This window comes from Podarcis filfolensis (assembly GCF_964270895.1).
Source record: "Podarcis filfolensis genome assembly, chromosome: 10".
NCBI classification, from domain to species: Eukaryota; Metazoa; Chordata; class Lepidosauria; order Squamata; family Lacertidae; genus Podarcis; species Podarcis filfolensis.
In genome coordinates this window covers 15,405,531-15,422,191 of record NC_139612.1, presented here as the reverse complement: position 1 = coordinate 15,422,191, position 16,661 = coordinate 15,405,531, and the positions used below count along the sequence as shown (strand labels likewise).

General features: G+C 42.2%; 1 protein-coding gene and 1 long non-coding RNA gene across 4 annotated transcripts in view; one reads left to right on the top strand and one right to left on the bottom strand.

Moving 5' to 3' along the window:
* PLXNB2 (plexin B2) overlaps positions 1-16,661 on the top strand; it is a 331,464-nt gene that overhangs the window by 243,477 nt on the left and 71,326 nt on the right. For all 3 annotated transcript variants that reach the window (XM_083574852.1, XM_083574854.1, XM_083574853.1), the window contains exons 7-12: positions 496-596; positions 5,142-5,268; positions 10,070-10,220; positions 12,953-13,064; positions 14,860-14,962; positions 16,473-16,574. In XM_083574852.1, the coding sequence (XP_083430978.1) occupies positions 496-596; positions 5,142-5,268; positions 10,070-10,220; positions 12,953-13,064; positions 14,860-14,962; positions 16,473-16,574 (696 nt within the window). The remainder of the gene's footprint in view (positions 1-495; positions 597-5,141; positions 5,269-10,069; positions 10,221-12,952; positions 13,065-14,859; positions 14,963-16,472; positions 16,575-16,661) is intronic.
* Positions 5,161-12,617, bottom strand: LOC310744278. Its single transcript, XR_014539488.1, has 4 exons — positions 11,669-12,617; positions 11,208-11,505; positions 9,207-10,798; positions 5,161-8,949 (listed from the first exon to the last, which is right to left on the bottom strand). It is a non-coding gene; the product is annotated as an uncharacterized lncRNA (long non-coding RNA).

Below are 16,661 nucleotides of genomic sequence, written 5' to 3'. Positions count from 1 at the left end.
CTCAGAAACTGCTCACACTAATGAAATTCCCTGTTGCAAAATGCACCTAGAACAATGGGAGCTTCGAACACTGGTAATAATGAGTAGTGTGCATTTAGGTGTGTGGGTGTGCGTATGTGCTTAGTTTGGCAAATTTTAGCTTTGGAGTCGGGGGTTTGTATCCGGAAAACAGCAGAGGGAAAAGGATTAAAGCACACTACCTCAGCATCACTCTTACAGAGTGCAGACACAGCTGCTTTTAATTTATTTGTTTTGGGTTTTTTAATGCTATATTTTTTTAGGAGAGGTTCTCAGTGGCCTCAAGTGGTTTGTCCCCAAACATGACCTTAAGTTTACTGCAAATATTGATGATGCAAACAAATTCCTGTGAGCTCAGGACAAATTGTGAAGTGGCTAGGAGTACAAAAATATGAAAAGCGTATTAGAGTTATATAAGCTATTCATAACCAAAGCACTTTCCCGTAATTTATTATTAGATGTATCTACTCTTATTAGGTGTTCCGCTTGCCTGTCCAAGAATGTACGAGTTACTCAACCTGTGACCTGTGCATTCAAGCCCGGGATCCGTATTGCGGCTGGTGTGTAACAGAGGGAAAGTAAGTATTCCATGCTACAGGGATATATTGTATTATGCATGTTATTTCTTTTCAGAATATCATGTATGCTGAATGATTTCTTCAAAGCATTTGTACCAGAACTGGGAAAAACTCTTCATCACAAATTACCACAGTGTAAACATATAATGAGCAGCAGGGAGGAAGCTAATTTGCATATTTTGTCTGTATAGCTTGTATATAATTTGCATGAAAATGGTGGTTGCCAAGCCACAGCTGGTGAATATCTAGCATTTATCTGGTGATAGTCTTATTCTAGTATTTTAACTCTAAACATTCCTTAATACAGTCCCTCCAGCTGAAAAACAGCACTTGGGAATCTTTGGATGGTGGAGGGAAGAGAACCATACTGAATTTCAATTTTGCTTTTAGGTTTCTGATGTTTTAAGGGTACAAAGTTTTTGTCTGCTACCGAGAGACATGCTGGAATTTATTATATTCAGGGTGTTGTGGCAAAAAGTTGCCTTCCATTTCTACCAAACACACATTGACTATGGATGAGGTAGATTTTCCATTTCCTTTTTCACGATACACACCTTCAAGTCAGTTGAGATTCCTGGTAGTGATTGTTTCCTACCAGTGTGTCATAACTTTATTGACACACTAAACATACAAATTTTGAAGACAGAGAAAAAGAAAAGAACAAAAAACACAGCACTCTTGTTTGCTTAGCTCCCAAGCTGGAAGCTATGAGAAGTCAAAGTAAACCAAGATAAAAGCCAAAATCTTCAGTGTTTTAACAGGAAATCTCCTCATAACGTTGAAGATTTCTCTAAAACACTTTCTGCTGCTGCAACACACCTAGATAGCAAAATTAAATTGTGTTGGTCTGTCATAGCTTTTCTTCAGAACCACAACACATGGGAATGGTCCAAATCGGACCATTGTTCCATGTAGCTCAGATTGGCTGTGGTTTCTCCTGCAATTCCAGCAGGAGCCATTCATGAACTTAAGTTAGTCACGTCCATCACCTTTATTATTTATTTATTTATTTATTTATTTATTTATTTATTTATTTAAAAAACCATACCGAAAATAAACAACTTAGAATAAAAATAAAAAGTGAGAACGTGAAAAAGGTGGGGGGGACGTTTTCCAAATCACTATAAGGATTAACAATTACAATTCCATATACTCTGGCTTCTCTTCAGATTGGTATAACTCTTTTGCCTTTTACATCCATTCTCTTCGTTGTCTACTCCAGGTTGGGCTGAGATTGGATGCAACTCAGCGATGCATTATTCTTGCTGCTATTGGGAGTATGTTTTGGGATTTTATTGTTAGACCTTCTTGTGAATTACATGGGAAATTTTATTCCCTATTTATTGAGGTGTTTTAATTACCGGTAGCTGATTGTTTATAACAGTTTACATTTTGTTATATTTCTGCAACTGGAAGAGCGACTTACGTAAATAATTTGATGTTGGTCAGCCACCTTGACCGTGACTTAAACTATGCAAAGGCATCATACAAATAAAAGATGCTGATGAGCTGAAAAGAGATCAAGCTCAATACATGGATTTCCAAATTTGTGGCCTTCCTTTTCCTTTTATTATTGCTTTTAATTGCTTATTTTGAGCGACAGGACTTCTCATACCCCTTACGAGGTGAGAACACAGACCGCTGATTGAACTTGAAATCTTTTGCAAAGTATTATTTGGGGGAACATCGCCACCTGTGACTGTTCTTTTTGTTCTGAAATTGAGAAGTTGAAATTGAAAGTGAGTTTTTTTTCTTCTGAAATTAAATTATAGGCCCTCACCTGGGCCTATCATTGAACACACTGGCGTAACTGTTATACCTCCGAAGTAGGCTTAGCATTTTCTGAACGAAAGCTTTTGCATGGCTGGAAGCTTATTTTTAAATAAGTAAGGGGTGGTGAGATGGCTCTAAGTCAGTCTCCTCTGCTTCAAACTTCCAGGTTAATTAACCCCATGGCAGAACCATGTGGGATTTTGTGATATGAAGTGCATGCTACTGGAATACAAGGTTTACTTAATTATAGGAAAAAGGAGATAGGTTTCAGGAATCCTACTTCCACTGCAAACATCTTAACTGCAGCAGTAAAATTGCCTCAAAGCTTATCATGAAGCCAAACAAAGAATAACCCCTCTTTATATACATACTTGAAATGCAGAGGAAACAGCACAATTTAATTTGAATGAGAGGCTGACTACCTATGAATGCAAAGGCATATTTGCATATTGCCGGGTTGGGGGATCTCAGCTTTTCTCTAAGACTTCTCATGGTGACTCCTGACCTCATTATTAAAGAATTTCAAAGGTCGTTGTCAGCAAACAGCCAGTTTTGATCACATACACTTACAGACAATTAAGTCTCCAAGTGTCTAAAGAGGACCCCCCCTCCCCACAAAAGAGCCCAGGGAGCATTGTACACTCGGGGGCAATGAAATGCTGGCTGGCTTTTGGTGGGGTGGGGGTGAATAGAGACTAGAAATCTATGGGAAATGGAATGGAGTGTCCTAGAATAGGGCATGATTGGAATCGTGAACAGGTATAAGCCATACTGCAGAAATTTGTTGCAGGTCCACATGTCAGAATGAGAGTCTCTAAGTCAGTCCAAAACCTTCTTCAGTGACACACACACACACACACACACACACACACACACACACACAGTCTGGGCACTGGATTCAGAATTGGAATTGCTTTCCAGAAATCCACACCATGTGTTTATTTGTTTAAAAAAACAAGATACAGTCATACCTCGGGTTACAGACGCTTCAGGTTGCGTTTTTTTGGGTTACAGACCGCCGAAACCCAGAAGTACCGGGACGGGTTACTTCCAGGTTTCAGCGGTCGCGCATGCGCAGAAGCGCTGAGTCGCAACCCACGCGTGCACAGACACACCACTGCGGGTTGCGAATGTGCATCCCGCATGGATCATGTTTGCAACCCGAGCGTCCACTGTAAACAAGCTTTATTTAAATCATTAAAAGGCAGCAGAAAAATATTGGAACCCAATGCAGATATCTATAATTTCAACAAGGGGGAAACGAGTTCAAGGATATTGGAGTTACAGAGAGCGGGCAAACAATAAAATAAAATAATAATTTCCCAACTATTGTTGTCATACACAATATCTAGGCCTGGTGTCTTTGGGAGCTGCAGTACCAGTCACAAAATGAGGGCTGCAGATCCACAGCAGATGATATATGTTTCATGAGGCACCAAATTCCTAGAGGTCCTAGGCCTTTCCAAGGACTGCAGCTGCCAATGATCCGATATTTGGCTCTTTACTCTCCCGCTGCCCCAAACAACTGAAAGGAAAAGGTTCTGAGTTCAGCACAGGCCTCCCAGTTGATCTGCCACAAGCCACCGAATTGCATTTTTTTGCTACTAAATTATCTGCTCTGGTTATGTTTTCTTTCAAATGCAATTTTGGGAATTGCAGTCAGCATGACTTTATTTTTATTTTATTTTTTCAAAGTTAGGGCTCACCTGTACCATACTGTAAGCAATAGTTGTATTGATGGAGAAAGCATGTAGTTATAGAACTCATGAGTTGTAGGAACTCCTGTAGACGATACCTGGTTCAGATTGCCAGCATTTCCAGATAGGAATTGTAAATACTCTTCTATGAAACCCTGAGAACCACTGTTGGTTAGCAGAGGCAATATTGTGTAAGTTTAGTATAGGCAAATACTGACCTGCTAGTTTTTCATTGACACAAAACGATGCATTTGATGAAATCGGCTCTAGCCGTAGAAGCTTGGGGCCACAACAGATCTGTCAGTCTTTTAAGATGTCGGAAGACTCCTTGTTGTTATCCATTGTTATGCAGTGTGTTTGCTGCACTTGCCCTTCATGATATTTTACATTTCAGGAAGGCATGTCAGTAAAATATTTAGCCATCCAGAGACCGCAATAGGTTTCCTTGTGTTGCTCTCTCTACAATTCTGCTTGGCACCTCTGCATCTACTGGATTCAGTATAATGATGGAGAGAACCTGAAAGTGGTTTCATATTTCAAGAATTTTCCTTGAGTTCACTTTCCCAGCAGCAGTGGGGAATAGTCAATCTTATAGCCAAGGATGTATGTTTTCATTTGTGACTCAAGCATGAGCTGACAGAGCTAAGCCTCAGGCTGAGACTAAAGACCTGGTGACAAATTTGCAGTGTGTTAAGGAATAAGCAAAACACTCTAAATTTCCACATTCTGTAGGCACAATATTGTTCCTTAACAGCTAAACTACTTTTCTGTTAACATGTTGCTTGAATACTAGGTTAGGGTCCCCCCCTCCCCACTTTGTGTACAGTTCATTGAATTTAAGATAAATATTTGAACGTTTGTTGTTGTAATTTGAAAATGCTAACAGGTAATTATCCTGTCATAAAGAATAATAAGTAAACAGAATAGAAGAAAAGAAATATTAAGCACACATTCTATGCCACCTTTCCACCGCCAGTGCTTATGCATTTGAATGCTTTTGTATTTTGGGTTAATGAGTGCGGATTTTTAAAATGTAATTACTTCGGACAACTTTAAATTTTGTTATTTATTCCAGATGCACGAGGAAAAAAGACTGTGCAAGATCAGCTCAGGAAAACCACTGGCTCTGGAGCCCAGATGGCGTTTGCCTGAATATTACAAGTGCTTACCCTCAAAATATGAGCCGGGGAGCCACAGGCAACGTAAGTGCAACAGGATTGTGTGTGTGTGTGTGTGTGTGTGTGTGTGTGTGAGAGAGAGAGAGAGAGAGAGAGAGAATCCAGATCATAGTGCATTGTGTGGGGGGGGGAGGGAATTGTCCTTGCATATAATTATTTGTGCATTTGTTTTGCAATGTTCTAAAGCAGCGGTTCCCAGTTAGGGGTCTGGGAATCCCTGGGGGTCCGCGGAACACACCCAAGGGGTCCGCAGCACCACCCCCTGCCAGGGACTTACTCATCTAGTTAATTGCACAGTGAAAGCCTTCCACGGATCATACAGCCTCTGCTCACAACCAGCGCCTACTTGAAGGCAGGGGGAAAACTTGTGAAAGAGTTGCTGGATGGCAGTGAACTGGCATTGGGCACAAACCTCTGGCACAGTTCCTTAGGGCTCTTGCAGTTGGAGGGGAGAGGGGGGAAAGAGTGCAAACAGCTCACATGCTTACCATTTTTTTAAAAAATGTAAGGGATCCCTTCCCCTTGCCGTCTACTTTTTAACTGAGAAGAACTTCTAATTGTTTTCAAGGACTATCAAGTTTAGAGGACTCTCCCACGGCTCGTAGGTAGGGTTCCAGTGAACCTTGCCTTATGAGTTTGAGATTCATGTCTCATCTTGGAAGTGCAACAGGGGAAATGGCTAAGCAGATTGTCACTATGCTTCGCACAACAGCTCACCCTCTGGTGATTTAGTTTAGTGCTCGGGCTGGGCGATACTTCGTTTTCAACACTGTGATATATCAGCAGCTAAATGCAGGTATATGGAATTTATCTCAGCTGCTTCTTCCAAGATACATGGCCCAGCCCTACACAGAAAGCGAGTTCTAATGCCTCTCAGGTTCAAAGGCAAGCTTGAAGAGCATGGGGCTTCGCAGAACTACTCAGCTGGGGCGTGGGAGAGGCCTCCCGCCCCCCAGCTGAACAGCTCCGATGCCTCAGAAGGCATCCTGCCCCCCAGCTAAATGGTCTGATTCAGCATGATGTCACTCCCTTTGCTCCTAACACGATAAAACTTGTTATTCTCCTGGTCCACAAGACTCCCAAGGTACACAGTGAACAACTTCACACAGGGCTGGGAAACTTTTACGGCTGCATGGGCCAGATCTTTTTCAGGATCGACCTCGTGCTCCAAATTTTGACAGCTGGCCAGGACCACACACCTGTCAATCACATAACATTATGACATCTCATGTCAAATAATGATATCTCCTACCTGTCAGAGATGCATGGCTGTCCCCTTTCAAACTCCCAGTCCTGGAGGGGAATGCAAGGAGACTCAAAGGCATCAAAACAGCCCCCGTGCTCCGAGTACTTTCCCCCCCTAGAAAAATAGGTGCTGGTACTTACCAAGAAGGGACGCGGGTGGCGCTGTGGGTTAAACCACAGAGCCTAGGACTTGCCAATCAGAAGGTCGGCACCTCAAATCCCTGCAATGGGGTGAGCTCCCATTGCTCAGTCCCTGCTCCTGCCAACCTAGTAGTTCGAATGCACGTCAAAAGTGCAAGTAGATAAAAGGTACCACTCCGGCGGGAAGGTAAACAGCGTTTCCGTGCGCTGCTCTGGTTCGCCAGAAGGCACTTAGTCATCCTGGCCACATGACCCGGAAGCTGTACGCCGGCTCCCTTGGCTAGTAAAGCGAGATGAGCATCACAGCCCCAGAGTCAGTCACAACTGGACCTAATGGTCAGGGGTCCCTTTACCTTTACCTTACTCACCAAGAAGTTGTTACAGTATGTGCCACACTTTTTAACAACAACAAAAAGAGGTGACGGCCCTGTGTACCTTGGAGTATCCCCTGATAAAAAGCACCACATGCTCCCATTTCAGCCTGAAATGGAAGTGCAATGGCTGTCTTAAGGCCTTTGTAAAGTGCTGTTTGAAGCATCCACAAACACCCTTTTCTTTTAAGTAGCGTCAACTGATGTACCAGTGGGTATGATTTGGGCAGAGTAGCCTCACAGTCCACTTCTGATCTGTGAGCCGGAGTTTCTACACCCCAATTTAAAAGAAGTAATGGAAGTTTCAGACCACCTAAATGTTATGTGTTTGTGTAAATGACAGAACAAGTGCACTGCTTTATAGAATAAAGATAATGTTCTGCTTGGGGGGTGGGGAACAAAGGTGTTGGTTTTTTTAATGATTTATTTTAGAACAAGAGGACACACACACAGCACTTTCTCACTCTGTCTATACAGCTAGATTCCCTTTTTCGTATGGTTCATTTATTCGCTACAGGTATCTTACAGTTCCCAAAGGGAAAACTGTCTCAGTTGGGGGGAAAATAGGCCGTACAATTGCTAAAGTCACACAACAGCGGACAAAAGCAGAATGAAACATTAAAAAGAGAGAGCATGCAGATAGCTCGGTGTGTCCTCAAGCTTCCGGTCAATTCAAGCAAATTTTTAACCCACCCTGTTTTCTCACCTTCGTTCCAGCTGCTTGTTTCCTTATATAACAGAAATAATCAAACACTTGAATGCTCAGTTGGCTATTTTCCCTGAGGCTCACGAAGCCACCAGACATCCCTCTTTGTCAGGAAACTTTTTATTTCTGTCCCCCAGCAGCCCAAAGCTCTACTTCATCTCTCCAATTGTGAATGAGGGTTTTTGGAGGAAAGTTTGTCTTTGTTGCCCTTTCAAAACAAGCGTCTTGATTCTTTCCAGGCTGACTTGTGACTCCTGCTGTGTCCTCCGGCTATTGTTGCAGTGTGGTTAACGTGCTTTAATTATGTTGGAAAAGTTTGAATAACTTCTGTGCTCAATAGATGTTGCGTTTGTGCTTTCCAAAAGCCAAAACAAAACAAACCCTGCAGAACACTCTCTTTTTTTCTAGCACATTTTAGGACAAGATGACAGAGTGCAATTCCATCTCTGCCAAGCTTTTCGCCAAGGGGAAAAGAAGGGTTTTCAGTTAAGGATGTAATACTTACTGGGGATATTTCTGTTTCTACTTCAATGAATCCCCCAGGCTTTCTTCCTGGTGGAATGGGACAGAATGACCAAAGCACGCTATAGGTTCTTATGGAAGTCTGCACCGATCAAGAGTGCCGTGCCACAAAATCTAAATGGTGTGCTTTTCGATCCAACTTACAAAAAACAGCACATAACAGTTTGCAGTATACACAGCTAGTTTGCAATAATTTTAGGGTGGGAGAACAAAATTCCTGCTTCCCCAAACCATAATAATGTTCAGATTTTATTATTTTAAGTGACTTCCTTCGAATATAGTTTTGTGCAAATGTCACCCTGCAGATCCAAATTCCTGCTTAGGTAGTGGCAGCACCACAGCCACACCTGCAAGCCTGCCACTTGCCGGCTAGGACAGAAGTCAGGGTGCAGACAAATTGTCATGTGATATCAGTTGTGCCAGCTTGGGATTTAGCAGATCCAAGACCAGCTCCCTGCTCCCAAAATGACTTGCATCAGGCCTCACACACATACCCAGCCCAACAGAGAGGGTGTTTGGAGTCACTATCATTATCATGCATTTTAAACTAGTTTTGGTCTTGTTTTATGAGCAATCCTCCTTTGGAGGTACCAAAAGGACAGATCTACGTTCTGTGTTCTGATCTATGTTGCATTCTGCATTTTGAGGAATGACATTCTGAGGACTACAGAAGAGAACAGCAAATTAGGTGCCACAAATCTCCCAATATGTTTGGAATTACTGCATTTTTCGCTCTATAAGATGCACCAGACCATAAGACGCACCTAGTTTTTGGAGGAGGAAAACAAGAAAAAAAATATTCTGAATCTCAGAAGCCAAAGGAGCAAGAGGGATCACTGCTCAGTGAAAGCAGCAATTCCTCTTGCTGTTCTGGCTTCTGGGATAGCTGCACAACCTGCATTCACTCCATAAGACGCACACACATTTCCCCTTACTTTCTGGAAGGGAAAAAGTGAGTCTTATAGAGCAAAAAATACGGTATTTTACTTTGGCTTTATGGAACAGCTGTCTCTCAAAATACTGATCTTGGCAAGGTGGAGGTTAAGAATATCAGAAGAAATACTCCTATATAGTCTTGTAGAATGTTAGTTCTGGTTCCGTTTTCTTAATAACCTAATAAGGAAAGTAATTTGATTTCATAACTATAAATTAAATAAATGACTTTATCTCAATTAGAAATATTCCTTTTTTTGTTTCTGTGTTATCCAGATCGGGGATGTATAAGTGTTGTGCATTGTTAAATGGTTATATTGCTAAAAACTGAATAAAAATTATAAAAAATAGATTACTTTAAAATACTATTCTGCTGTGTATGTGTGTGTGTGTTCTAAAGTGATCTATAGTGCCTAGTTGCATCAGGCAATGTACGTAGTGCTTGCCTAAAGCCATTTTGTCACTCCTTTTGAATGTAGCCCTGATTTCTGTGTTGCCATCCTCTGGCTTGAGGCTTGAACATAAAAAGCTGTGTTTCACAGTCAGACCTTTCTGGTACTGTCTATTCTGGTGGGAGCTCTCCAGGGTCTTTTGCAATCATGCTACTCTTTTTCAACTTGACATGCTAAGCACTACCCTTGAACTATGGCCCCTTAATTACAATAAGGTTGTTAAGAATCCTAGTTATCAGCGAAGAGGACATTATTGTAATATTAAAACATGTGGCACTAGTAAGCTTTCTTCGGGGTTTTTTTCCACCAGTGCAACACATTTGCTTCCATTCCTTTTTCCTCTTCCTTGCTGCTACTGTCCCTGTTACCCTTCCTCTCTGCCTCCTCCATGTGGGAATCCACGGTTTTTTCTTATTTGTTGCTTTCTGACAACCTCTTTTTGCTTGCATTTTCAGGTAGAATTGACTCTCAGCCCTTTCCCAGTTTTAAATGGAGATGACCAGCTTTGGTGTCATTTTGGAGAAACGAGCCGTAAGGCGGACTTACAAGAAGGGACTATTACCTGCGAACCTCCTAATGAAATCCCTCCAACAACAAAAGGTCAAGGTAAATAAAAGAGCAGTTCTTCACATTTAATATATATGCCTGTGCTTTCCAACTTTGAAGGTATCTACCGTATTTTTCGCTCCATAAGACACACTTTTTTCCTCCTAAAAAGTAAGGGGAAATGTCTGTGCGTCTTATGGAGCGAATGTGTGGTCGATCGCTGGCTCTCTTTCTGGCCCCGGCCCCTTGCCCAGGCCACCATTGTTGAATGTTCTGCAAACAGAGCCTGTTTGTTTCCCCAGCGACATGTGACTGGCTGATTAGATTATCTGTCTGGAAACTGTAGAAACAGCTCCCTTTCCTTTCCTAAAGAAGCTGCAGAACTGTGAGTTGAACCCCATAAAAACAGGATTTTTTCCCTTTGCAAAGTAGGCTCAACAACTTTGAGCTGATCCTCAAATAAACCGGGGCTTTTCCCCTTTGCAAAAGAAGCTGCACAACTGTGACCTGATCCCCAAAAAAGCGGGGCTTTCCCCCTTTCCTCCTCTAAAAACTAGGTGCGTCTTATGGTCAGGTGCATCTTATGGAGCGAAAAATACGGTACTTATAGTAATTGCTTTGGAAGCACACATACGTTCCTGTCAGGGAACTGTCATCGGAAGAACAGGTGGTGCAAGGGCTCCCAGAGGTTGAGAGAGACTTATCAGCAGAGGAGGGAACCAGCAGGGGGCGAGAAAGAGCTCCAAGGGAAAGCGAGTCAGAAGAATGGCTCAGAGACAATTCCAGCGAGAACAGCGAGGAGGTTTCAGGACCTCCTATAGGGACACCCACTCCTCGCCGAAAATTGTCACGTAGAGAGTCCAGAAGACGTGTTTCCGTTAAGGAGCTGTTATGCTGGAAGAAATTCCGTAAACGCCCACTGTCGGATTCTGCCAGCGACTGACGGAGCCATGCTTATGGCGCTCCGTTACAGACAGTGGTTTGTGGACTTAGCCAAACACTGAGGGACTAGGAACTTTACGCACAAGCAGCTCAACATCCCATCACAGTTCCCTACCTAACCCATTTCTCTTCATATTGGCCCAAGACGTGTAACCAGTCATCCTTTTGAATTAGAAAGACTGGCAGCTGCTACATGCAATAGCCACACTTCCCCAATGCCGCTTGCACTAAACCTGTAAAGAGTGAAGGACAAGCTGTGGCATAGCGTGGGTTGGCAGTGCCCGGGGCAAGGCAAGTATGGTGCCCTTTAACTCTTGGTTCCTGTCAGGGCTGGGTGGTGGCAGCAACAGCCCCATTGGTCCCCCTCCCCATGCTATGCATTCACCTTCAACATTGATAAGCACTAGAGACAGTGGCGTAGCGTGGGGGGTGCAGGGGGGGCTGGCCGCACCGGGCGCAACATCTGGGGTTAGGGCAAATCCACGGGTTAGGGGGCGCAAATCCACAGGTTAGGGGGCGCAAATTACTTGCCTTGCCCCGGGTGCTGACAACCCACGCAACGCCACTGACTAGAGAGCCCCTGTTGGTTAATGAAGAATGAAAACTGTGTTGAAATTTTGATGTTGTTGCCATGTTAGTCCTGGTAGCTGTGTGCCCCATCACATTCCCAAGATCAAGGAAAAACGACCTCATAAAATGCCCACACAATGTACCCAAGTTCCAAAGACGAGAACCTTAACAGAGGCAATCTCTGTTGATGATACATAATTACTGTGAAAATTTCTTCATTTGGGGCCTTATATACACATTTTGTGCTTGTTAGTAATCCATAAATTTTTATTGATAGTAGCAAGCACACACTTTATGCCATATGTCACCTTCTACAGATTGTTGCATGTGAGAGGCAGTAGTTCCCATTGGACTGTAAGAAATCTCAGCCATTTCTCCTGATAAGATGTAGCAAATGCAAATAAGAATACTTGTAAATAGCATTTTAAATACATACATATATACTTGGAATTAACTGGCACTTAAAAAACAACAACAGCAGCAGCAATTTTCAGCTGACCCCAGTATATGAGATAAAGTGAAAAACAACCTGGAATTTTCAATAGAATTCTTCAGAAAGTGGGTTTAAATCTGAGCTGTCACCACTCTTTCAAAAAGCTGTTAGAAGAAAGCTGAGTTTGAAATTGCTCAATAGCTTGTGAAATAACTTGTCAGAGGGGTTTAATGATTTCCGGAAAAGGAATAGCTGGAAGCCTCATTGAGGAAGTTCCCATTTTTATATATAGCTCTTGATCCTGAGTTCAGCAATAATCCAGATTAGAATCCCATTAATGGAGGAAGTATATGGAGGAAGTTGACCAGCTTTCCAAATTGATAAGTTTTGCTTATTATTTTGAACACATACTGGTTATTTCAGAAACCCCAAACTCCTTTTGTTTTATTCATAGTGTGTGATTCATAAATTGCACACCCTGACAGTGTAAAAAAAAATAAATAAAATAAAAAGCACCATCTTCTGAATTCATGTGCCTTAATTTCCTTGGTTTTTCTGACTTGCATTTTTCAGTAGTAGAATACGTTGTCCCTTTCGAATAGGCATTTTCCTGATCTAATAGTTGGGGACTTTTAAACATTTTATCATACTTCTATCAGGTTTACTTTTTCTTTCTTCCATTTAGTTCCTGGACATTTAATGCAGTTTCATTTAGGGGGAACAGAACGTTCTCACACTAACCCCCACAATTTCAAGAAATGTATTAGATAGGCATTAACATTGTACCAAGAAGTATTCATTATAAAGCACCCCCACGCAAATCAATCTCTATATTTTTTTTTGGTAGATTATGTCTTGGTTCTACTGCGCCTGACCTTTGGTGATAATATATTTCTTGCATCGGGTACATATCCTTTTTATGACTGTCGAGAAGCTATAAACCGTATTGAAAATGAACCGTAAGTATCTAGCTGCCTAACTTCATTCTCCATCCTATCCAGCAAACCCAACGTGCATTCAAATATTATAATAGTGAAGTCTCTTGAGTGAACTGAAGTGTTCCTATTTTATTTGCACAGTACTTTTGCTTCCCTTTCATCAGGCTCCACAAAGCATATTATGAAAAACATGCTGCCCTATTTCATCTTTCCGTGTTGTTCGTTCACCATGTCTTAATTCTACTGCATTTGATCTTTGATGATATATTATATCTAAGACAGGCATGTCCAACATGTTGATCGATCGCGGGATTGGTTTTGGTCAGGGGTCAGCAAAATTTTTCAGCAGGGGGCCAGTCCACTGTCCCTCAGACTTTGTGGGCAGCCGGACTATATTGGGGGGGGGGTGAACGAATTCCGATGCCCCACAAATAACCCAGAGATGCAATTTAAATAAAAGGACACATTCTACTCATGTAAAAACACTAGGCAGGCCCCACAAATAACCCAGAGATGCATTTTAAATACTCATGTAAAAACACGCTGATTCCCAGACCGTCCGCAGGCCAGATTTAGAAGGCGATTGGGCTGGATCCAGCCCCTGGGCCTTAGTTTGCCTACCCATGGTTTTGGTAGGCTGAGAGAGAGAGAAGCCTGGCGTGCTTCGACTGGCTCCTCATAGAGAGAAAGGGCTGGGAGGGAGAGAGAGAGAGAGAGAGAGAGAGAGAGAGAGAGAGAGAGAGAGAGAGAAGCAGGGAGGAGAATCACGGAACAACGAAGCAAGCAACTTGGAAGGGAAAGAGTTAGAGAGAGAAGCTTGGCGTGCTCCGACTGGCTCCTCAGATCTGTGAAACCTAATATCTCAATATCGTTTGACTTTTTTCATTTGTTTAGTTAATTGTCCATCTAGTAACTATTTGGCTCTGCCATGAAGATATCCAAACATAACTACTGTATCTGTGAAGTAAAGACCCCTTTATTTATTTATTTGTTTGTTTGTTTATTTGTTTATTTAATACATTTTAATGACTTTGGAGGGGTGGGAGAAGGGAACGCTCACTGAAGAATGACGATGGGAGACTGGGGTAGATTGCTGCCAGTTTTTGATACTGGATAGTAGATCACGGTCTACTTGAAGTTGGACATGCCTGATCTATTTATTTATTTATTTATATTTTTTGGACATGCCTGATCTAATATTTTTTTTCTTCTGTCCATCATTGTTTTGTCAATTTGACACTTTGGGGCACAAACATACTGGTGTTTTTTTTCACTTACTAAGGAACACTCACACAAAAATGAAACTTATGAGTCCCTGGATTGTATTAGTAATAAATATGTTCTAATATCCAGAGTGCTTTCTGGATCTTGGTTTCAGACCACTTCCTTTGAGCTTTCCATGCTTCTCAGGTCTACCATGGGAGGAGAAAGTATCACCACAGCTGACCAACTTTAAATATCACTTCCCATGATTAGAAATGTTAATGGTTAAGTGGGGTCTTAAAGAAAATATATAAATTAAATAAAAGACATGGCCATCTCAGGGACATGGCTCCTTTCAGATTTCTGAATTTCCCATTTACTTTGTGGTGGTTGTGACTTTTAAGTCATTCTTGCAAAACATGTGACTCTGTTTCAACTGGAAACCCAGGAGACAATCCTTGGACTCTTTGTGTGGCAGCTGACAATCCACAATACAATTTTGTTCTCTGAAAAAGTGGAAGTTATTTATTGCTATATGAAATGAAATTCTAAGGAAGCCTTGTAAAGGGAAGAAAGGAACAACAAATCTCAACCTTTTGGCTTATCCATACAGGTGTTATTCCTGTGCAAGCAGTAGATGGAATTGCCAGTGGGACTGGAAAACCCACTCCTGTGGGGACTCTTCTTCAGAAACAGATGTGATTCAGCAAAATATGGTAAAACTTTTAAAAGTAGTATGAACAGATCTTATTTAAATACAGCAATACCTCTGGTTATAAACTGTCCTCCTTGCGAACACTTCGGGTTACGAGCTCCGCTAACCCGGAAGTAGTTGCTCCTGGTTGCAAACATTGCCCTGGGGTGCGAGCAGAAATTGCACGCCGGAGGCCCCATTAGTGAAAGCGTGCCTCAGGTTAAGAACGGTTTCAAGTTGAGAACAGAGCTCAGGAATGAATTATGTTCGTAACCAGAGGTACCACTGTATTTAAGTGGTGGTTTCTATTTTATTTTTATTTATTTGTTTGTTTTGTTTTTGTAAAGTGTGTTCTCCTTCATGGAGAGCACGTGTTGCAGTGGGGGCCACCAGGACACTCCAAAGTTGGGGGTGGGCTAATTGATTGTTGGCCACTGATGCGATGGGCGCTTCCCTTGTTGTTGGGAAGAAGTTAATGTTGCCATTTGTTGATTGACAGCCAGAAATGCTAAAACTCCTTGCACGAGGCTAAGGCTTCCTCTTTTCAATCGTGCATCGGATTGCCCGTCCCCCGCTCCCTAGAATTAGGATTGTTCGCTTTGACCTTGCTATGCCTGTCATGGGGTCGTCTGCTCTTGGGGCAGGGGCCCGGTAGGAATTTTGTCCATCTGGCTGATTGGCTGGGGCCATTTGGTTTTTGCTTACTGCATAGCAAATCATCACAACTTGTAAGGTAGCAGTTAGGCATTGGTTTATGGTTTGGTTGGTTGAGGGGCAGTGGTTGAGTGCCTGCCCCTCTAATGCTGCTGCTGCAAGGGATTCCGTTAAAGGAATTGGGGGCTAACTATTGCTTGTCCACCCTGTCAAGGGGGCTCGGGCCATAGCAATGAGCTCCTGGTTGAATTTGGGGTGAGGGCAGGTTTCCTGCTCCGTCGCTACCCCCAAGTGTATTCCTCTATTCTGACTTTCGTATCGTGCGGAATGTCAGTCTGTCCCCCATGGCGGGGGCAGGTAGTTGCAACCAATGCCTAAGCAACCACTCACAAATTTGTATTTTAATAAAGTTGTGGCCAAAATTATGCCAAAAATCTTAAACAAAAAATTCTGTGTGATGTGTGAGTTATTGGGGTGGCCCTGGGGACCTCGACACAGAAATAAATTGGAAAGGAATAGCAGCAATCTGAAAGTAACCTCGGGGGGAGGGGATTCTGGGGATTTTCTAACTCCTTGGTGGGGAATGGAAATAAATATTGGAGTGAAGTGACTGGGAAGCCGTTCAATGTTTTCTTTTCAGTCCATTTTGCTGTTTTACTTAAATGGCTGGAAAGGAATTTCAAGAATGGGAATGAAAGTTCAGCATATGCTGCAGTCATTTTTAGCATGTCTAATTTGAAAAACTAATCAAATCTGTCACTAAGCATGAAGATCTTCAGAACAACAAAAATTCAATTGTCCAAAGTAGGTGCAGATGTTTTGCAATATAATATTTCGAGTTTTAATTGCATATGAAAATGTGTGTGTTTTTCTCCTAGGCGGAAAAATGCCCGCACTTTCTAGATCCCAACCCTAAAATAATACCCATGGAAGTCTCAACAAAAGTATCTTTTGAAGGAAAGAATCTGGATTATTATGAGGTAATTTTCACAAAGTGCTTGAATATATTTTAATATTATATACCTCTCAGCAGTTCTTGAACAGTGTCCTCTTCAGAAGTCTGCTGT